The sequence below is a fragment of the Miscanthus floridulus genome, chromosome 8 (assembly GCF_019320115.1).
Source record: "Miscanthus floridulus cultivar M001 chromosome 8, ASM1932011v1, whole genome shotgun sequence".
In the NCBI taxonomy this organism is placed as follows: Eukaryota; Viridiplantae; Streptophyta; class Magnoliopsida; order Poales; family Poaceae; genus Miscanthus; species Miscanthus floridulus.
This window is the reverse complement of record NC_089587.1, coordinates 61,222,608-61,245,842: the sequence shown is the minus strand read 5'-3', so window position 1 is coordinate 61,245,842 and position 23,235 is coordinate 61,222,608. Positions and strand designations below refer to the sequence as shown.

General features: G+C 45.1%; 1 protein-coding gene across 1 annotated transcript; it reads right to left on the bottom strand.

The window, feature by feature from the left end:
* Positions 1–3,312: 3,312 nt before the first annotated feature.
* Positions 3,313–18,835, bottom strand: LOC136469184 (beta-selinene synthase-like). The gene is made up of 7 exons (XM_066467481.1): positions 18,670–18,835; positions 17,861–18,134; positions 17,391–17,763; positions 17,028–17,246; positions 16,832–16,949; positions 3,972–4,223; positions 3,313–3,606 (listed from the first exon to the last, which is right to left on the bottom strand). The coding sequence occupies exons 1-7, from the start codon at positions 18,775–18,777 to the stop codon at positions 3,313–3,315; spliced, it is 1,638 nt and encodes a 545-aa protein (XP_066323578.1). The 5' UTR covers positions 18,778–18,835.
* Positions 18,836–23,235: the final 4,400 nt, after the last annotated feature.

The following is a 23,235-nucleotide window of genomic DNA, read 5'->3' as shown; positions in this document are numbered from 1 at the left end:
TTTGTTCCGTGGGGGTGGGAGTGATAACCTAATATGTGGTGACACTTGTTGGTTCCACTTCTATCGCGAGAGGTATCGTACTTTTGTCTTTGCAAGGTACTCCCTCCATTCCAAATTATAAGACATTTTGTGATGTCTTTTTGACATGATAATGCTGAAAACAAGCATCGTAACCTAATGACGATAGGAGTATTGTCACTTCATCTATTATGGAAAGAAACGTGTTTTAGTCACATAACATGATTTAACACGCATGATAGGTGATGGATGAATTTTCATCACACAAGCACTACAGGTTTTGGATGTAACGTAATTTCCATGTTTATTGACATAACCAGATCATCATAGAAGGTCACAGGTATAGTGAAAAACCGGTTGTATAATCTTACCATCACAACCGGTTAATGGCCAGCCAGACCTTTGGTCTCGCTGGATTGCAGTTTAACCATCAGCTGCTTCCTTTTTCAGCTGAGCATATATTTATTGTCATGTGGAGCACTCCTAAGGGCGACTCGGGGGTCTCCTCGCCGACGCCCTAGGGCCACCCCCTCCTCGCCTCACCTCCAGCTGTTGCCGTCGCCGCCCTCCAGCGAGCGGCGGCCCGAAAAAAGGGAACCGCCCACAGCACCCCCTCCCTCCCCCCTCGCTTCTACCACCCTCCCCTACCCTCTTCTTCTCCGGCGAGGTAGGGCGGTCGGCCGGCCAGATCCGGGCTCCCCGGCCGGGGCCAGATCTAGCGTCTACACCACGCTCACGCCTTACCGCCTCGGCCACTGGTGCGTACGGCGGCACCGGCGACCGGCACCTAGCGGCGGTCTACGGTGAGGATGGGCGGCCGGATCCGCCCCCCCCCCCCCGGGGGGGTCCAGATCTGGCGTCTATGGCTAGCTACGGTGGCGGCCGGTGCCCTTCTGGGGTGCCAGGGGCTGGCCATGGCCATGGGGCGGCAGCAGCCTTGCTCGCCCGCGCGCTTGCCCGCCTCGGCTGGCTGCTGGTGGCTAGGGTCGCGCGCCTGCTCGCTGCGGCCGGCTGCTAGTGGACGGGGCCCCACGGGGATGTGGCCAGCTCCAGCCGGCCGGTGACTGGCGGCTGGTGGCTGGTTCGGCCCTGCGATGGCCTGCTCTGGTTCCCTTTGCCGGCAGACTTGCTGGGTCACACGTCTGCCAACACGGTGGATGGCGGCCGGAGTATGCGTTCTGTGAGCGGGATAGGCCGCCTTGCGGCGGTGGTTGAACAGCCGCTAGGTGAAAAGTTTGCCCGACTTCTTGCGTCGGGCCGGCGGCAATGGCAATCCCTGTGTCATCTACCTTCTTGGAGGCATCGTCGAAGTGTTGTTCGGGCTGCGTGTGTCGTCGAGGGCGGCTTTGGAACGAAAGTGCATCTCGTGCATTCCTTCCAGCGTCGTTGGCGCCTGCGGATGTCATCCCCTTCTTTGAGGCTTCGCTGGGGCACTTCTGTTTGTCATTTAGCTTCTCCTGTCGGAGTGGCTCCTCGCTGTGCTGCGCCTGCGTGTGCTTTAGCTTACTCTCCGCTTTGGTCTGTCCAGCCTGGTGTTTGGTGTTGCTGCAGTCGTTTGGTTCTTCGCAGCGGATGCATGGCCGCTTGCGCTTGGGCGGATGCTTTGCCGCCGACGTCGCTTTGGGCTCCCCCTCATGCAGTTGCTGCAGAGTGCGTGATGGACACCCTCGCTTGCGGATACTTTGCTGCATTGTCTTTGGTGGATGCTTTGCCGCCGGGCGGATACTTTGCTGCCGCAGTCGTCTCTTATCATGGATACTTTGCCACCATGGCTTCGTCTACTATGTTGGCAGCCTTGCGTTGATGTTTTTTTCTTTGCAGTTGTAGTCGGTTAGGTTTGTGGTGGGTGGTCTCGGTTTAGGTTCCTAACCACTCTGTCTGCCAGCACTATGTGATCTCCCAGGATCTCATAGCTGCGTCGTGTATGCCGTTCTTTCGGCTCCCTTCTTAATGAAATACGCGTGAAGTCGTGTTCTCGAAAAAAATTTATTGTCATGTTGTTTGCCTGAGATGATTGTCCCTCACTGCCAATAGTATCAGCAACCACATTCAGGTAGGCTGCATTGTTGTTTTGATTAACTTTCTTGAGTTTGATAGTAATGAACTACTGAATACTTGCTAACCAAGCATATAATTGTTTGGAAGCTTGTGATGGATTATTTCTGAACTGCATCATGTGAGTAGCTCATGTGTAATTGCTGGAATATTATCAGAACTGAACTGCAGTTGAGTGTTTCATCTGCATGTGGCAAGTTGAGGGAGCAGTTATGATGATGGGAATCATGGTAGTAATTTACATGTTCAGGAACTATTGTACGTTCTTACTAGTTCCTAGTTAGTAGTTTACATATTCTTGCCATTAGCTGAAATGTTATTCTCAGGTAGCAGTCCAGTGTTGCAGTCAATAATCTCTTAAATAGTCTGCTGCTCTTCCTCATCTGAAAAACATATATATCGTTATGTTGACTGATCCAACAATTTGAGCAGTGCAATTATGCAGTATGGAGTTCAATCTGAGTTTGTCTATTTCCTTCTGTCAGAAGTCTATATATATGGAGTTCTGAGTTCTTGCATTGACAAGTTCCTGCGGTAGATAGAGCTGTACATGTCTTTAATTTGATTCTGTATATGTCAGAATATCTCTTATTCTCCGATACATCTTTTCTGAACATTTTAGGAGCCATCATCATTATGTCAGCCTTTGAGCAAGATGCAAGGTTGTGCAATGTTTTCAACTGAACTCTATTCTCTCTTGATAAGCCTAGTTATTTGGAATGAATCTGAATTTTTTTAAGACATGACATGATCTATATTTGAGTTATTCTGTGAAATAAAGGTTCTAGTCTATATTTGAGTTATTCTGTGAAATAAAGGTTCTAGTCTTGAGCTATGGTTAATGGATTGCTACCTGGCTTGATGGCTATGGTATGTAGTATGCTTGGGCTAGTTTTGGCATGGAGTGTCATACTTTATCTGAATAATTCAGTTCTTGTGTCTCTGGTTTGGGGCTCTGTTCATGAGTCAGTTGCTAAGCTTCCCAGTTCACTTGGGCACTAGAGAACCAAACCTGTCTTTGCAAATGAATTTTGAGATGAACGCATGTTTCATAAACCACAAGAGGCTACATTGCCGACAACATCACACAACAATTAAATGTCATTGCTAGGGTATATTCATCTCAACAATTAAAGCCTAGAACCTTTATTCATTACTAGTGCCGATATATAGCAGATGCAGCACTGATGGGTGTGTATATATCTTGTTCACACCAATTATTTCAAGCAAAGAATAAGCTTAAATAGGAAAATCCTTCAGGAACAAGGAAGCAGCAGTTTCCCTGAGGAAGTCACTGGAGGTGTAGGCGTCCCTGCCATGAAGGTACAACACCTCGTTCATTCTTGTCATGTTCACCGCTAGCTGCGCCGCTGGTAGTATTCCGCGGTCCAACTCCATACACCCCTGGTTGATCCTCCTCCATGCGTGCTCCACCATTGAGGCAAATGCCGCCACTGCATCGCTTGGCGTCATGCTATGTTCCTTCATGTAGCACTCAAATGAGCTAGCCGCATCCATCTTGCTACTCCTTGGCTGTGCAAACATGTATGCATGCATGTTATAATAAAGTTGATCTCATATAGACACTAATAAGTAAAACAAAATAACTATTCTTACAATATTATACCTATGTATGCACGAATCAACTGTGCCATTAATTTTGAAGTAATTTTATAACTGGTTAAGTATTGTTGAAAAGTATGTTAAAAAATTTCATTCAAGTACATTTATGTGGATTGGTGTTGCACGCTTAAAGTTTGATTGCACAGATAATAGGTGTGGCCTTTCTTGTCTTAACTGAGACTGTGTTAGTACATTTTACTAGTGCCTAGCAAATATTTTAGTAGTGGCTGGCATATATATACTATTTCAATCGAATATTCAAATGCAAACGATACCTTGAAATAAGAAGAAATGTCGTTGAGGAAGCGGCCGGTCTCTGCACACCCACGCACCATGTCAGGTATGTGGAGCGCCCAGTCGAACGCTTCTTTGGTTGCCAGTTTACCTGCACCCATGAGCGCCACCAGGAACAGCATCGGCACACCTGTCGATATAACGGACACATCTACATGCTCTTTGAAGCTCGGAGTATAGTTTTTGCTGAACCATTCAGCCTCCTTAAGGTATTTTTTGGACTGCAATTTGAACTGAACAGTTAAAGAAATTCGTTATTACATCATCATAAAAAGGCTTAACGCTAAAGTAGCCATGATATTTAATTAGTTCTCCCTTCATTCTAAATTATAAGACGTTTTGGCTTTTCTACGTGCTAGATTTTTCTATACACTTAGATATACACTATGACTAGATACATAGTAACGTAAAAAAGTCAAAATGTTTTATAATTTGGAATGGAGGGAGTAGCTACTACAAATTGTGATGAGCATTGGAGTACCATTTCTTTGATATAAGTCATGCGGTCACTGGTAGAGAACCGAGCTTTACTCCCGGTGGGGAACCCCCTCTAGTCCCGGTTCCCCACCCGGGAGCAAGCATCCGGGACTAAAGGGGGGGTCCTTTAGTCCCGGGTCAGGAACCGGGACTAAAGGAGGACCTTTAGTCCCGGTGGGTAACACCAACCGGGACTAAAGGTGCCTCCTGACATGCCACGATGGCCGGCACCTTTAGTCCCGGTTGGTAATACGAACCGGGACTAAAGGTTTTTTTCTTTTTTCTTTTCTTTTCATTTTTTTGTTTTCTTTTCAAAATAGGTTTTCGAAGTCGTATTGTACGCTGCTAATTATACATTTATATGCGCATATAGTATGTTTCGGTTCAAGCACAATGAACGTATTAAATCACACAATTCAAGCATAGAAATATATATATATATATATATGCATGCATCATATATATATTTACATGCATGCATGCATATGTGTATTTTACATTATATTATTTCATATGCATATATTACAAAAGATTGCATTATAGTTGTTGTGACATAACAAGTTTCTTCTCATCCTCTAGCTTGGCTTCAATGGCAGTGTTGGGTCGAAGTAGAACTCGCCCTTGGAATCGATGACCTGCTCATTAAAAAATCCGGCTATAGACTCTTGAATTGCTTTGATTTGGTCTTGCCGTATGACCTTTTCCTCCAACCATCGAGTCTACAGGTTTGAATTAAAGGAAAATAAATTAATATATGTACATATATATATATATATATATAAAGACATAGTAACACAATCAATAATAATAATTAAATGAATATATAGTGTATTTTTAACGTACTTTGAGTCTCTCTGTAGGAGTTCTTTGGGAGAGCACCTTGATAAACTTGCAAACATAGTAACCACAGTAGTTGTTCCCCTGTTCCTGCCTCAGACACCACTTTACGAGAAAAAGATTTGTCATCCAATCTGGTGATCCGGTGAAAGCTATATGTTTAATTAATAAAGATGATGCGATTCAGGGGACTTACTTTCAATGGGATTACATTCAGTGGCGCTTTGCATTTTTCCATGTGTTGCTTCTCAATAAAGGTTTTCCAAACACTGCCCAATAAAAAATTTGCCACGTCATCAGATATAGTTAATCATCATGTTTGTGTGTATATATAGTTGCTAGAGATCCCGAAATTACCTCTGGATAATATCTATCATATCTTGGTAGTCTTGTTGTGGTTTTCTCATCGAGTCATAGATTATCAAGTGACTTTTCACCAGATCGATGTCCATCAATATCCAGTGATTGCTGCATGTGTTTATAGGATATAACGCATAACACTCATTAATTAACTAGAATCAACATATGAGCCATTAAGGCTATGATCGACATGATTAACACTCACTTGAAGTTATAGGGAAAGAGTATATCCTTCTTGTGGCGTTGGTTCACTAAGAAGTTCATGATGTTACTCTCTGACTCAGACTTCCAATTAGTCATTGGAGTAATTGGGTCTTTGAATACTATATGGGGATCAACAAAACCAATTTCATTGCAGCCTTCCTTTCTGAGCTCTGTCATTGTAAATCTGCATATATATAGTACTTGTTAGGATAATTTATATGCATATGCACACATATGATGAGTTTAATAATAGATCGAAAGAATTATTACTTACAGGCAATAGCAGCTAATGATAACTTTGTCCAGAGAGGTAAGGTGGCATAGTTGATGAAATTCTGCAAAGTCAACATACATAACATCATCGCCACGGAACCAATGTTCGTCTCTAATTCTGACACCAACGCAGAAGTCTCCACTGGTAGACGCCTGCATGTACCACTTGTTTAGCAGGTACATTTGCGTCCCCAGATCAGATAAGGCTTGAGGGTTGTATAGACTCTGGCCTAGTACAAATTTTTTCTTCCAAATATCAACCTCCGCCGCACTCTCAATTTTTCCATCACCAAACATCTGGTAAAGGTCGAGACCAGTCTCATCAAGAAATTCACCAAGGTGATCCAAATCGACATCCGGAGGTATGTTTGCCTGATGCATTAATCCTAAATTCGAACCATATTCATTACCAACAACTAGCGGGGGGATTGATTGGTGCGCTTGTTGTCCGAGTTGGGCAACTCCTTTCCCTGCCCGCTTCTTTTTCTGTGCCGCCTCAATTGACTTGGTGAGAGTGCGGTCATAGTCTGATAACGTTGATTTGGACGGCTTACGAGATTCCCGCTGTTGATGCTGGTAAGAAGTCACCTTTTTTCTTAAAATATCCGGAGCTACGAAGAAGTACGGTTTCTCTGGGTTTCTCCTTGCTTCTTGATTCATTTTAAGTTTGTCATAGAATCTAGACATGTCTTTTTTATATGCATCAGTTCCTTCTTCCTTCTCTTCAGATATTATTTTGGGAATAGCCCTTGGTTTCACGGTGGCTTTCTTTGCAGGCGGGGACTGATTCTTCGTTTGAGGGGCTGGCCTCTTGCTAGGCTTCTTGGTAGGCGGGGGCGGGGGAGGCGTTGGAGACCTCCTTGGAGGTGTTGGCAGCGGCGTTGGAGACCTCCTTGGAGGTGGCGGCTGTGGCGTTGGAGACCTCCTTGGAGAGGGTGTGGATGCAGCCTCGTCTTCCAACACAATGTCATCGTACAGAGCACTATGATGATCTGGCGATTGAACAATTGGATTTAGGTTGGGGGAGGATCTGCTACAAAAAAAGGAATGACATATTATTATGAGCAGATTGTTAATTATTTAAGCCAATACAAATTAATGATGTAGTGTTTTCATCCGCACGTACCTATGGTGAGGTAGTTCAGAAGGAGGTGGAGCCGACATCCCTGGAATGATGATGTAGCGCTTGCGCCATAGAATGAATGTCTTCTCCGCTTCTCCTAGAGTCTTCTCGCCATCACCTCCAGGAATGTCAAGAGGCAAATCACTAAAACCTTTTTCAGCTTTATCTACCGAGATGGTGGCATATCCTTCTTGGATTATATTCCCATGAATCCTTGGTGTCTTGGTTCGGTCGATAGGATTAACAAGACCGATAGCCACCTTGATTGTGGAATTCTCCTTCGGAATGTGTAGCTCACACGTTGTACAAGGTTCAGTGACGTCATCCACAGGGAAGCGCAGTCCTGTGTCCCCTTGATTTGGTATCTCCGTGGAAGCGCAGCTGCTTTTCAACTGAACAGATTGGCTAATGTTGATTCCTGGCTCTGATGCCTGCTTGCTTGCACTCACTGCTATTTGCACTTGCCTTTTGATTTCCTCCTGCATTCTCGCTTCAAGGTTTTTTTCCCGCTCCTGTGCTTCACGCACCGCTTCCTCCAACCTCTGGAGCCGGTGTGCCTCTTCTTCCTTCTTTCTCTGGCGACTTCTGTAGGAAGGTCTGTCCTGAGGGAATCCATGCTCCCACGAGACACTTCCTTTGCCTCTAGTTCGGCCACCATGTTCAATAGTCCCGATGGCGTATGTCAGCTCATCCTTCTCTCTGTTGGGCCTGAACTCACCACTAGCAGCAGCTCTCTGAGCATAAAACAATCTTTCTGCTGCTTCTTGCAGTCTTGCGCCATAAACGCACTTCCCTGTCTCCTGGTCTAGTGTTCCCCCATGAGCGAAAAACCAATTCTTTGCACGTTCTCCCCACTCGAGTGATTCTGGTCTGATACCCTTGGCAAGAAGGTCTGCTTCCATTTTGTTCCACTTCTTAATGGCAGTCGGGTAGCCACCTGATCCCAAGGTATGGTGGTATGTCTTCTGTTGGGCATTACGTTGGTTCTTTATCACCCGACTCACACCCTCTTCTGAAGTCTTGTACTGTACAAACTCATCCCAATAGGGCCTCTGCTTTGAGATCGGGCCTGGGACAGTAAAATCTGGTGCTATGTTCTTCTTGACATACGTCGTGTATAGGTGTTTCTTCCAAGTCTGAAACTGGGTGGCCATCTTCTTCATTGCCCAATCCCTAACTCGCTCCTTCAATTCATCACCATCTATTATATCATCATAATCATCTGTTTGGAGCGTGAAATGTACCAAGACATCATTCCAAATTAACGCCTTGTCACGATCGGAGACAAAACTGATATGAGGAGCATTGGTCTTCTTCTTCCATTCACGGGTACTAATCGGGAGCCGGTCCCGTACAAGGTAACCACAGTGGTGCACAAATTTCATTTTATTCGGCCCCCCCGGTTCTCCTGTATCCACATTGAACTCCGAGATGATGAAGCGACCCTCCAATGGCTTTTTGGGACCTCGAACATTTTTACTCTTCGTTGTAGTTGTTGATGTCGATCCAGAGGGCTACAAAACATAAACATTATTTTTAATGTCATGAGCACACATAAGACATATGATAATATATATATATAGCTAATAATAAAAAATATATACTTGGCCAATATGTTGTTGCTCATTTTGTTCAAGAGCTAAGTACTGACTCCCGTCATCTACATCCTCTTGCACGTTATTTTTAGCACCATCATCGCCGGCAACTTGAGTGCCAGTGTTGATCAAATTCATCATCAACTCCTCCTCATCCATATTTCTCGGGTCGGCCATCTAGCTTCAAAAAACAAAACCAATATATAGTACGTCAAATCTTTGCTTATTACATGCGTAAAATCTACAAACAATATGCATTATTAAATCTTGCCCCTCGATCACGGACGCAATTCGCCACACTAGGACGAACTACGTCGGTACTAGGGCGAATTAGGGCACGAGAAAGGGCGGTGTGACAAGAGTGGCGGTGCTCCACTCCGCCGTATATATGTCTGTACACATGGGTGAACGAGGGCGGCGGTGCTCCGCCGTATACATAGAAACGCATGGACGAAATGCATATGAATACAAATGACGTATATATACGTGTCGGCGCGGTGGCCGGTGTGCTGACGACGATGACGTGAGGCGGGCTGGCGTGCTGACGACGACGACGACGTGAGGCGGGCCGGGGCGGTGTCGGTGCGTGATGTTGTGATCCTATGTACCATGTGATCAACCATGTAGTCATTCATCATATGAGAAAATTCTATGTTAATAATATAAGTATAAGCCATTATGAAATGTAAGTATACGTGTCTTATTGCTCATATAACCATTACTATTTCCGAAATGATAAGAATTTATTTTCTTCTTCTACAGGCGATCTCTGATGCTATGATATAAAGTTTGAAGATAGTCTTCCCGGAAAAAAATATGTAATGCTCATATTACTTTAGCAACATTAATATATTATATCTGTATATTCAAAGTTCACAAATGAAGAAACATGTGATATTTTTGATAAACTAAAAAACGCTTAGTTTATAAACTGGGTATCAAAATTGAGTTCCTATTTGACCATTATATATCCTACAACAAATCCTTCAAAAAAAAGACCCTACATGAATATATTTGGATAAAATTTCGTTAACAAACATTGATCTATGAAGATAGAAAAAATTCTTCTATTGAAACTGCATCTTGAAATAATGGCATATCATATAGTGATGAATATATGGCGGTTGATGGGCTGGATCATTAGCGGATGGTTCGTAGCGTTGTTTCCAAATAATATATAGCGTGTTTATTATACAAGCCATGGATTTACATCGATCTAATTAATTTCTAAAGTAATTTCATTGGTGATCCTTAATTATACTTGTCATTTAGAGTTCCAAATATTCAAAACTTGCCTTAAGATATATTTTTATTTAAAATCATTTAGAGTTCCAAATATTCATTTTTAGTTTCTATAGATTTTGTGATTCAAAATTTGGAATTTTCAATCGACCTCGACCGTTGACATGGCTTACACCAAAGTTGTAGTTTTCGACGTGATCTATAACTCGGCAGTGGAGGGCTCGGACGAATGTACAAAGAGATCGACGAATATATCACCTCGAAGCTCGGCAGTGTACGTACTGGAGGGCCTCGGGCCGGCGCGGTGGGGCAACGCGCGGTGGAGGGCCTCGGGCGCGGAGGAGGGCGCGGTGGAGGGCCACGGGCAAGCGCGGAGGAGGGGCACGGGCGCGCGCGGTGGAGGCCGCACGAGGAAGAAGACGGCGGCGCCGGTGTCACGGAAGGCGAACGGACGCGGCGCGAGGTCGAAGAAGAGGCCGGGCGGCGGTGTTCGACGAGGAAGAAGACGAGCAGATCGATCTGCCAGGCGCTGGAGGTTATATAGCAGAGGAGAATTACTCCCGGTGCCAGCCACCAACCGGGAGTAAAAACCCTTTACTCCCGGTGCGTATTACCAACCGGGAGTAAAGGTTCCTTTACTCCCGGTGCGTGTTACCAACCGGGAGTAAAGGTATACCTTTACTCCCGGTTGGTAACACGCACCGGGAGTAAAGGCTTTTTTTGGCGGGCCACGAAACTGCAGCCCACCTTTACTCCCGGGTGGGCTTCCCACCCGGGAGTAAAGGTGGCCTGCAGTTTCGTTTCCCGCCTGTTTTAAGCAATAGTCTTGTTAAATACAATAGAAATGCAATAGTTTTTATTAAATACATAGTAAATTAAATAAAAGGCATAAAATTATTTTGTTAAAAATATGAATTTTATTTTTGTTTATTGCACATAGGAAAAATCGATAACCTAACTTTTTTTATTTTTTGTTAGAATTATAAAACATAATGTAACTAATATTTATTATTTCGTTAATGCAAAAATGTAGTGTTTAATTAAAATTATTAAAATTATTGGTTTTGGACAGGAAATTTGTTTTCACATCATTTTAACGTTAATATTTTAATTTTTCATCACTCAGTATCCTAATTTACCTTTTTGAGAGAGAAATCCCACCAAATCAAACATTGATTTAATTTGAAATATGACATAATAAACATCTGAATTCACAATTATTACATAATATCTCAAACACACACTATATTAAATCACTATATCATCAAGTGGGCACAGCAGTGAACTTCTTCTTTACGTATGTCCCTTGGTTATGATCGCTTCGTAACCATGGAGTGTCCTCATCATTTACCAAGATGCTAGGGTCTTTGTTCACTTTGAAGGGCGGAATTCGGTCATCCTTTTCATATTCTTCTGACATGTCCGACTTGTCCTCAATTCCCACGATGACTCTTTTCCCTGAAAGAACTATGTGGCGCTTTGGCTCTTTGGTTGAGTCATTATCGTTTTTCCCTCTTTTTGGTTTGGTAGACATATCATTGACATAGAACACCTGATTCACATCCTTGGCAAGGACGAATGGTTCGTCTTTGTACCCAATATTACTAAGGTCTACTGTTGTCATTCCATACTCGTTGTCTACTGTTACTCCGCCTCCGGTCACCTTGACCCATTGGCACTTGAACAATGGGATCTTCAAAGTAGGTGCATATTCTAGTTCCCATATTTCATCTATGCGTCCATAATATGTCTGCTTATTCCCATTCGGGTCTGTGGCATCTATGCGGACACCACTGTTTTGGTTGGTACTCCTTTTATCTTGGGCTACTGTGTAGAATATGTTCCCATTTATCTCGTACCCTTTGTATGTGACGATATGCCATGATGGTTGCATAGCCAATAAATACAGTTGCTCATGGATGCTCTCATCACCTTGACATTTTTTTCGCAACCAACCGCCGAAAGTTTCCATGTGCTTATGCGTAATCCAAGCTTCAGTCTTGCCTGGAAACTCGGATCGTAAGAGATCCTTGTGTGTCTCAATATACGGATCTACCAAAGAGGAGTTCTGTAGAACTGTGTAGTGCGCTTTATTGAAATAATCATCATCCGTACCAATATATGTTTTCCTCCCTAGTGTCCCCTTTCCGCTTAGTCTCCCCTCATGTCTCGATTCAGGAACACCAATCGAGTCAAGGTCGGGAATAAAGTCAACACAGAACTCAATGACCTCTTTTGTTCCATAGCCCTTGGCGATGCTTCCTTCTGGGCGAGCACGGTTGTGAACATATTTCTTTAGGACTCCCATGAATCTCTCTAAGGGGAACATGTTGTGTAGGAACACAGGACCGAGAGTGAAAATCTCCTTGACTAGGTGAACTAGGAGGTGTGTCATAATATCAAAGAAGGAAGGAGGGAACACTAACTCAAAGCTGACGAGACATTGAACCACATCATTCTGTAGTTTAGCTAGATCAGTTGGATCAATTGCCTTCTGAGAAATTGCATTGAGGAATGCACATAGCTTTACGGTGGCTAGACGTACATTTGGAGGTAGAATTCCTCTTAATGCAACTGGAAGTAATTGCGTCATGAGAACGTGACAGTCATGGGACTTTAAGTTACAGAATTTCTTCTCTGTCACATTTATAATACCCTTTATATTCGAGGAGAATCCAGATGGTACCTTGATGTTGTTTAAGCATTCAAACATGATTTCCTTCTCCTCTTTGCTTAGAGTGTAGCTAGCAGGACGTAAGTAATGGCGTCCATCATCTGTCTTCTCTGGATGCAGGTTGTCTCTTTCTCTCAAACAACGCAGGTCCTGTCGTGCTTCAAATGTGTCCTTAGGCTTTCCATACACACCCATAAAGCCTAGCAGGTTCACACAAAGATTCTTCGTCAGGTGCATCACGTCGATCGAGCTACGGACCTCCAGGACTTGCCAATAGGGTAGGTCCCAAAATATGGACTTTTTCTTCCACATGGGTGCGTGACCGTTAGCGTCTTTCGAAATAGGTTGGCTTCCATGTCCTTTTCCAAAGACGACTTTCACATCATTGACCATATCGAGTACATCCTCACCGGTTCGGTTGCGAGGCTTGGTCAGGTGGTCTGCTTTCCCTTTAAAATGCTTACCTTTCTTTCTTACGGGGTGATTTGCAGGAAGAAATCGACGATGGCCAAGGTACACGACCTTTCGACATTTTTTCAAGAATACACCTCTAATATCACCGAAGCAGTGTGTGCATGCATTATATCCCTTGTTTGACTGTCCTGAAAGATTACTTAGAGCAGGCCAATCATTGATTGTTACGAACAACAATGCTCGCAGATCAAAGTGTTCCTGTTTGTACTCATCCCACACACGTACACCTTCTTTATTCCACAAAATGAGAAGTTCATCAATAAGTGGTCTCAGGTACACATCGATGTCATTGCCAGGTTGCTTCGGGCCTTGGATGAGCACAGGCATCATAATGAACTTCCGCTTCATGCATAACCAAGGAGGAATGTTGTAGATACTTAGAGTAACAGGCCAAGTGCTATGACTACTGTTCTGCTCTCCAAAAGGATTGATACCATCTGTACTTAAAGCAAACCTTAAGTTTCTTGCGTCATTTGCAAACTCCGGGAATTCTCTATCGATTGCTCTCCACTGGGACCCATCAGCAGGGTGTCTCAACATATTGTCTACCTTACGGTCTTCTTTGTGCCATCATAACAATTTTGCATGTTCTTTGTTTCTGAACAGACGTTTCAAGCGTGGTATTATAGGAGCATACCACATAACCTTGGCAGGGATTTTCTTACGTGGACGTTCGCCCTCAACATCACCAGGGTCATCTCGCCTGATCTTATACCGCGACGCATGGCATACCGGGCATGCATCCAATTTCTCGTACTCTTTGCCACGGTATAGGATGCAGTCAATAGGACATGCATGTATCTTCTCTATTTCTAGCCCCATAGGACAGACAACTTGTTTTGCTTCGTAGGTAGTGGCGGGCAATTCATTGTACTTCGGAAGCATCTTCTTTTGGATTTTTAGTAACTCTCCAAATCCCTTGTCAGATACACCATTCTTTGCCTTCCATTGCAGCAATTCTAGTGTGGTTCCCAACTTTTTCTGCCCTGCATCACAAGTTGGGTACAACAATTTCTTGTGATCTTCTAGCATCCGCTCGAACTTGATCTTCTCCTTTTCACTTTCACATTCTCTTTGTGCATCACGAATGACCTGACAAAGATCATCAGCCGGCTCATCTTCTGCGACTACCTCTTCTTCAGCTTCTCCCATTGCAGTATCATTGAAGCACGCACCATCAGGAATAATATCATTGTCGTCCCATTGTTCTTCTTCATCTTCTTCCATTACAACACCGGTTTCTCCGTGCTTTGTCCAACAAATATAGTTTGGCATGAAACCCGACTTGAACAAGTGTGAATGAAGAGTCCTTGAGCAAGGATATTCCACCGTATTCTTACATATGGCACATGGGCAGCACATGAAACCGTCGTGTTTGTTTGTCTCGGCCGCACGTAATAAAGAATGCACGCCGTCAATGAACTCTTGTGAGCGGCGATCAGCATTATACATCCAATGACGGCTCATCTGCATTACATGACATAAATATCATATTAAAACCTAGATCATAATTAATTATTTATACAACATGCGTGCCACCACAAAAGATACAAATTTATGAAAGCATCGCTACAATGTAGACAATCCCAACTACCACTAAAAGAACTAAAGCTAAAATACATTTCAGGAGCACAAGGATTTCGCGACCAATCTCAACTAAAACAGACAGATCCCCCGATTGTGCAACATCTTTGGGCTTCTTCGACTGGATCACTGCCTCATTAGCCGCCGTATCTGCCTGTTGTGCAAGATATTTTTGCACGAGTTCAACATACTCTTCCTCCCAGTAGAAGCCTGAACATCGTCCACTGCCATCCCACTGAAATTAAAACAAAAAACTAGAACTTTAATCACAACCATCATGAAAATAGGTATAAACTAACCATAATCATTAAATACGATAAAATAACTCACATTGCGATCCGGACACTTGTAGAAGATACGATCCTTGTTGGGACCCTCCTTCTTCACTCGGTACTCCATCACAATCTTCATCTCATCACGACACTTGCCGCATGGAATGAGAGGAAGGCCCGGCCTAAGTCGCTTTGGAAACCCATGAGAGGCCGAGGACCCGGAAGCAGTTGCCATCTACTCTCTATACTCATTTTTTAATACACTATAAATTTCTTCTTTTATAAACAAATAAAATTAACAAACTATAAAATTATCTAGATCTCTAAACAATGATATTTTTAATGGTCATTGTGTTCTCGTCTTTTACTGCGGCAGGTAAGTAATTCATATGATATTTCCGCAAATTAACAGAAGAATGGGAATGTACACACATAACAGACTACTACGACGATATCGGGACGTGTGAATAAATAACCAGCCGTACTAGTTGACCTTGCTTACGTGATCATCTCGGCGAGCATTTCTCCACCGGACAGCACCGTACTTGGTCAAGGAAGAGCTCCGATTCTATGAGGAAGGGAACACGGTCTCCCACGACCGTTGTCGCTCTCCCTCGTAGAATCAAAGCTCCTCCTTGATGTCCGTTACCGCTCGACAGAGAACATGCTTGCCGAGCTGAACACGGTCCGCAAGTTCAACTAGTACGGATTTTCTATAATTTTCTAACTATTTTCTAAGTTTTTATTTATATATACTACGTTTAGGTACGGTGATTGACAGACTACTACGACGATATCGGGACATGTGAATAAATAACCATCCGTACTAGTTGACCTTGCTTACGTGATCAGCTCGGCGAGGATTTCTCCACCGGACGGCACCGTACTTGGTCAAGGAAGAGCTCCGATTCTACGAGGAAGGGAACACGGTCTTCCACGACCGTTATCGCTCTCCCTCGTAGAATCAAAGCTCCTCCTTGACGTCCGTTACCGCTCGGCAGAGAACATCCTCGCCGACCTGAACACGGTCCGCAAGTTCAACTAGTAAGGATTTGCTATAATTTTCTAACTATTTTCTAACTTTATATTTATATATACTTTAACCTTCTTTCATGTAAATATGCAAGCTTAAAGTGATTTTGAGCTCAAATTGCTTACAAATGAAAAAAAAACCACAATAAAGAACCATAAATATATATAGTGAATAAAATGGCATAAGAAAATGGTAAAAAATGAGAGTATGAGATTGGTAACCTTTACAACTGAAGAATCGACGGAGGAATCGAAGAATGGATGGAGGAACAATGGAGGGAGGGAGGAAGCAAGAACACTACTGCAGTGAGCTTCAAAATGTGCTGAGCTCGGGCTCGGGGAGGAAGGAGGAGACGGCCGATTTATAAAGGGAGAACATTTAGTCCCGGTTGATAGATCCAATCGGGACTAAAGGTAACTTTCCAACCCCGGGCGCAGCCACGACCCGGGAGTAGACCTTTACTCCCGGTTGGAGCCACAAACCGGGAGTAAAAGTATACCTTTAGTCCCGGTTGGTGGCTCCAACCGGGACTAAAGGTCCCTGCCACCTCTGTCTGGCGCAGTAGCCGTTGGGCAGGGACCTTTAGTCCCGGTTGGAGCCACCAACCGGGACTAAAGGTATTTCTAGTCCCGGGGGCAAAAAATTCCGGGACTAGAGCCCATTTTGGCCGAGGATCAAAGGTCTGTTCTCTACTAGTGGGTACTTCTCCCATGGTTCCAAATTGTCCTCAAATTCACTGAGATTGCTCAGCATTTTGACATAGAACATGCGCAGGTATTCTGGTAGAATAGGAGCACAACTTTCATCCCATCTGCATAGAAATTAGTTAGTTCAACGAGGATATATATGTATTAGCTAGCGAGAAATGAAGCAATGAAAACAATCGTGCCTTTGTATAGCTTCAGTCAATATCTGGCACTCCTTGAAGGTGGCGTGAGTATCGTAGGTGTCATCAAGTAGGCTCAAAAGTGCAAACCCCTTGGCGAGCATTAGTCGTGCGCGAGAGTTCTCCTCCTCATGGAACACTCCACAGGTGTACAAGTATGTCTCCACGATGCGATTCCGAGCATAGGTAAGCTTCACATCGTTGTAAAGATCACTCCACCACCTAATTCTCATATGAAATTACAAATTTCATTTCAACCAAGATAATATATACACATAAACACATGACTATTCTTCAAAGGGCAGAAGAATCATTGCTGGTATTATGCATATATATAAGTGTGTCTATGTGTATGTGTGTACTTACAAGGAGATTTCCTTGAGCTCCTTGAGGTGGAGAGACCTGAGTATGTTAAATTCCAGCTTCGCCAGCTCGAGAATTGCGGTGTTGTGCGCCTCTTCTTGCTCGTACTCAGTGACGTAGTGCATGGCCTCAAGTCGCCGCATGAACCGAGGGCGTGGGATCTCCAAGGCGCGGGACACCTGCTCTGCCATAGGTGACCTGAGCTTGGGTTTTGCGAGCTCAAGGTGGCGCCTAGCAAAAGCAGCGATCTCGTCTAGGGCTGCCTCACCCGGGACAGCCATGTGAGCCGCGTTGTACAGGCTAAGCAGTCCCATGGGATCGGTTGCCAAATCCTTGCTGAAATTGCCCGTGTCATCTCTGAATTTGTCAAACACATCTGTATATATGCAATGATGCATATAACCTCATTAATTGATTCTTGGTTAGCATTACTCATAGCTTATAGTTTCCTATATATAGCAATATATGTATACCTGTTGATACCCAGAAGCCATGTTGTCTAAGCAGACAGAACTTGAGCGCGACAACATGCAGATCGTTGGAGCTGTCCTGCTCTTCACCACTAGTGTGGATACGGCTTAGCGCCACGCCGATCTCCTCCTGGAAATGCTTGTCTATGCCAAGGCGTTCAAGGGTGTCCACCAAACGCAACATGTCAGCTGTGCTCATGGTTGTGCCGCCCACGAACATCTGCCGCACTTTCCCCTTGAGCTCATCTGCCCTCTCTCTCATCCACTCTTCGTACCTCTGCTTGTATTGTTTGCATGCATTAGCTATGTATATATATATGTATGTATGTATATATGCATTGTTTGCATGCATTAGTTACCATATAAACATTCCTTTATGATATGACAACGTTTTTAAAAAGAGATAGAAGAATAGATAAATATGTATGTATGGAAATAATAGAATAAAACCATGTATTAAGGGTGGTTGTTTCGTTTATTGTGCCTTCTATGCATTGAGGCACCAGAGAGGACCGGATCTAAGAAAAGAACACTATACTTCATGGTTGTTTGGGACTGCTCTACGAACTTTGCTTCACAAACTTCACTGTAGAGTAGCTCTACAAAAAAACTTAGAGTTCTTGAAGCAACCCTAGGTGCTCTCACAACTCCACCTTTTTTTCATGGAGCAGCGTTGCGTGGAATTGAACCTGTTTAGCTAAAAATATGGAGCGAAACTGAAAAACATGAAGTGGAGCAAACACACCCCCTGTATATATATACTATATCTTATTAACTGTGCATATATATATATTGATATACTATTATATTACCTGTGAGGGAGGAAGGGTGTAAGTCACAAAGAAGTCACCCCACGCGCAGGGTTGCGAAGTACCGGTGCCAGTGCCATCGGCGGCTGCAGCAACACCTGTTGGATCCATATCCTCAGGGCCTAGCTAGCTAACTCGTTGATAACTAGGTCTGCTGCTACTTGCTAGAACAAATCGTGCAGCTTGCAATGTATCCATCATCACTCTAGTTGGTATCAATTTATAGAGCGAGTTTGCTGCTGGCTGTAGAGCAAATGTATCGCCTTGGCGAAATGGACATGTGAATCACATGCTTGCTTGTGTGGTGCCTGTAGTAAGTGCGGCCTCTGCAAACATACCGACTTCCCACGTGTTTTTTTTTTTCATTTTCTCATTTTGCACGAACTTCCCACGTGTGTTGGCAGAATGCAAATCGACGATGCACCAAAATTGGGGGTTGGGGGGCCGCTATCTAGCAACAGTTTTAACACTCAAAGGGCATGGAGATATTTCTTAATGGACAGCTGCCTGCCAGTGCCCTATTCCATGGGGAGATCGTCATCCTAGTATCGTTTCTTGGATCATTGTCGACTGCCATTTTTTTTCCACTTTTTTTTTATAAAAAGGACATCTTTCACCTCACTCTTTGCTCCTGCGGCGGCCCACTTTCAAAAAGGACAAAGGTGATCACCTGATTATATATTCTAATCAGGCTGGATTCAACACGCATCCATTAGGGTTGGGGTTGCATATTATATCGATCGCTAGCCGGCCCATTTTTTTATAATTTGGTCCTTTTTTTAAGAAAATTTACGTTTAGCTTCCTAGGAGACGTAAACTCATCTTTGTACCCTGGGGGTCGGCGCTGGAACTCATGGCGCCGAGGTAATACGTCTCGCCCTCTTTGCTCCGAGGTGCCTGGCCGTGCACAGCAGGACATCCTAGGTGGCATTGACATGGCGTCGAGCTCGGCGCCAGAATACATGGCGTCGAGCTCGGCGCCACAGATCTTGGCGCCAACCTCGGAGCCGTCAGATGATGTGCTGCGACGGAGGTGATGAGACGTGCAAGCGATAGCGGGCCCACACACCACACACCGCTCTCCTCTCCTCTCCTCTGACACAGACGGCAGGTGCCTACCAGTCTACCACGATGCGTGCGCTCGGTGCATGCTGCTTTTGCCCTGCAGGTGGAGAGCTGTAGCATCAAATCATTTAGCCCCTACTCGTCCCAAATTATCTCGTGCTTTAGGTTTTCGTGCCGTAAATTTAATAAAATGTGTGCAATACGTGTATCTCTAAATAAATTTATTAAAAAACTAGATTCAAAGATTTTTCCAATAATACCAATTATGTACTATAAATATTAACATTTTTTAATATATATTTTATTAAAGTTATTTCTCGAGAAGCGAAAACGACAGATATTTTACGACGGAGGGAGTACCTGTTCATGGATATTCATTCCGCATCGCCCAGATGCCTTTTCTTTCTCCTCTTGGAGTTGACCGACGACTTGATGCAACCGACTGAGCTCTGCATCTCGCTCTACAAACGAAACGATCGACAGCAACATCAAGATCGTTCGGCAATGCAGAACAAATTCACCGATCCCGGAGACACTTTTTAGCTGCTCGGAGGTGCGCCCCAGCTGCTCGAAGACACTTTTCAGCTGCTTAGAGGTGCGCTCCAACTGCTCGGAGATGGTCTTCAACTACTCGGATAAGGTGCCCTTTTGGTACCCCAGGTCCCTCGTGTTTGATTCAGTAAGATCCCTTTCACGCTGGGCCCTCTGGATGTTCTTCTCCATCAGTTTCACCGCCTCCTTCAGCTTCTCATTCTCCTCAACAAGGGGCTCCATCCTTTTGATCAACTGCTGCCGTTGTACAGCAGTTCATGCCATGCCCTGCAAAGCACCAAGATTATAAAGGACTAGTCTCCAACGCCAAAGATGGACACCATTGATGCAATACTAACCTCAATTTGCTTCATAGCTGTGCAAAGGGTGGACTGTAGCCTCTTCACCTCCCTAGTGGTGTCCTCCTCTTCCACGACCATAACTTTGTCCCCGCGCTTGCAGAAGATGCAGACTGTTTGAGTTCGTGATCCCTCACGCTCAATCTCCTCGTCCTCATCCTCTTCCTCCACAACCGGTGGTGCTCCCTGGGGGCTCGGTGGCTGCACAGTGCGACCGACCACACCCCACGGCATCTCAGGGCACGCCGCTTGCTCCTCCGACGTTGTCTGCCACTGTGCCCTAGATTTCAGCACAACGCCAGCAGCTCCCACTCCCGCCTCCAAAAACTCGGCGGCTCTCACCGTTGCTCCTGGCGTCTTCGTCGAATCGTCCGCCGTTGTTGCCAACCGCTCTCCGCCTCCAACTCCATCAGCAGCGGTGGTCGACTCCTTCGTAGACTGACGAGCACTTGGAGACTCTAGGACGGAGTCTGCCCACAATGTCTCCATGCCGGGAACAGCCCCCGGCTGCTCGATAGTCTGGCCTAAAGGTTTTAGATCCTCCGCACACCCCGTTCTACATCAGTTTAGCTCATCGATCACCGCAACTACAAAAATTGGACAGCAACCGATTCCAAAGCAAAGATACTTGCACATTAGCTTCTCGATAAACGGTTCTGAACCGGCGCTGCCTCCCCGAGCACCCAGGCACTGCTCTAGGGTCAACCCGCATGTCCTGGGCTGGAGGTCTTGTGGCCCCTACAATCGGTGTCTTCTTCACCTGCTGCTCGGGGGACTCCTTCCCCTCACTTTGATTGCACCTCCACGCGCGTGTTGCGCGATGACGCTTTAGTGCTCGGAGGGGGAGCTACTGGAGCCTCATCGTTGTTCGCCCACTCGGATATCGCCGTACTCTGCATCCGAGCGGTCCGATCGCCACCAAGTGAGATGCCGCCCGGCTTCCGGGGAGCCACATCCACTGTTCTTCTCTTCTTTCGGGCCAGCTCATCTTTCGCCACCCTTTCCAACCGAACTTTCTCCGATACCTGGGGGACTCTCCTTCTGACTAGCACCTTCGCCTTCGGATTCGAATGAGGCGCTGACAGCACCTTCCACCGGCTGAGTGGTTAGCCTGGCATCCACTTCCTTTGGCCAATCGCTCCTCGGCACGCCCGAGAAGTACGGTGCCCATTCCTGCAAATAGATCTTTCCACAAGCGAATCAGTCCACTGCTCGGCGCCGGCACTGGATAAAAAGCACCAGGAACAATAGTTGAGATTTTTATCTGAGGAGGTGGGTTCATGTAGTTGAAGGTTTTTGGCTGCCCTAGCACGCTGTACGGCACGTTTGGAGCAAATAGTTTAGTGGGCTGGTGTAGCACGGCCTTCATCAGTCTCTCCGTCCTCTCCCGGGTGCCATCAGTATCTCCCTTGAAGTCAAAGCCTAGATGAGCCCTCTCCTTGTAGGGCTAGACGCAGTGCATTATGAAGTTCACCGCCACCACCACTCCGTTCATCTTCATGCCCCTTATTAGCTCGAGGACCTCCTTCACCTGCTCCATATCGACACTGGTCGGTTTCTCCGACCAGCTCCTTTGATTCTCTAGAATCTGGTCGACGTCGCATCGGATGGCAGGATGACTTTGCTTCATGTAGAACCACCTGGCATTCCACCCCTTCAGCGAGGTATTCAGTGGCATAGTAATGTATTCGCCCACCATCCCATCGTGGAGCTATAGATACACATTGCCGACCACTTTGGAACCACCCCCTCCTTTCTTCTTCAGCTCGAAAAGGTGTTGAAAGAGATTGAAATGGGGAAGAATGCCAAGATAGACCTCGTAGAAGTGGATAAACGCAGAAATGTGCAAAATAGTGTTCGGATGGAGATTACATAAGCTCACTCCCCAATACTCCAACAGATCCCATAAGAAAGGATGTACCAGAAGTCCTAATCCATGCTAGAAATAATCTTCGAATACAACGACTTCGTCAGTGTGTGGCATCGGATAGGGCTCACCGTCGGCTAGATGCCATCCAACGGTGATACGGTCAGGAAGAACACCCACCTCCACCATCTCATTGAGCTCTGTCTCCCCCATGAGTGACGGCACCCATTCCTTATCACGGCTTGCCCTAGTGGCCGCCTTCTTCGGGTTACCACCTCCCCTCTTTGGTGCCATCCCTCAGATCTAGATCAGAACTGGACAATTTACGCAAGCTTTTTAGCCCTAGTAGCGGACTGCGTGTGAATGTGAATGGGGGAGTGTGAGGGCGAGGAGGAAGATGAAGTGGCAGAGTGGCAAAGGTGGGAGTGCGGAGTGCGGTGTCATGGTTATAAAGAAACCGTACCCACTTTTCGCATTCAAGGGTTTTTTGGGAAACCGCACCATACTGATTTTTGCCCTTCTGAATTCCCCAAAGCAGCGTGGTGGGCCGTTATCTGGGCTTCTACGCAACTACGGCCCATATCACCCACATTTCGATGCAACTTGGTACTACACACCGAATATTCGCCGACAACTCCGCAATATCATCAAGGCTCAATAATTTCTACTGTACATTCATTACTCTGGTTTTTTCTCCATGATTTGAGTAATCGGCACTTCTTGATTTATTTGAGATTTCTGCTTGTG

Excerpts from the sequence above, each read along its gene's own strand:
- LOC136469184 (XM_066467481.1), bottom strand. The coding sequence starts at position 18,777 with ATGGATCCAACAGGTGTTGCTGCAGCCGCCGATGGCACTGGCACCGGT. Across the intron at positions 18,135-18,669 it reads ACACCCTTCCTCCCTCACAG|AGGTACGAAGAGTGGATGAG; the intron begins GTAATATAATAG and ends CAATACAAGCAG. Across the intron at positions 3,607-3,971 it reads ACATTTCTTCTTATTTCAAG|CCAAGGAGTAGCAAGATGGA; the intron begins GTATCGTTTGCA and ends ATGTTTGCACAG.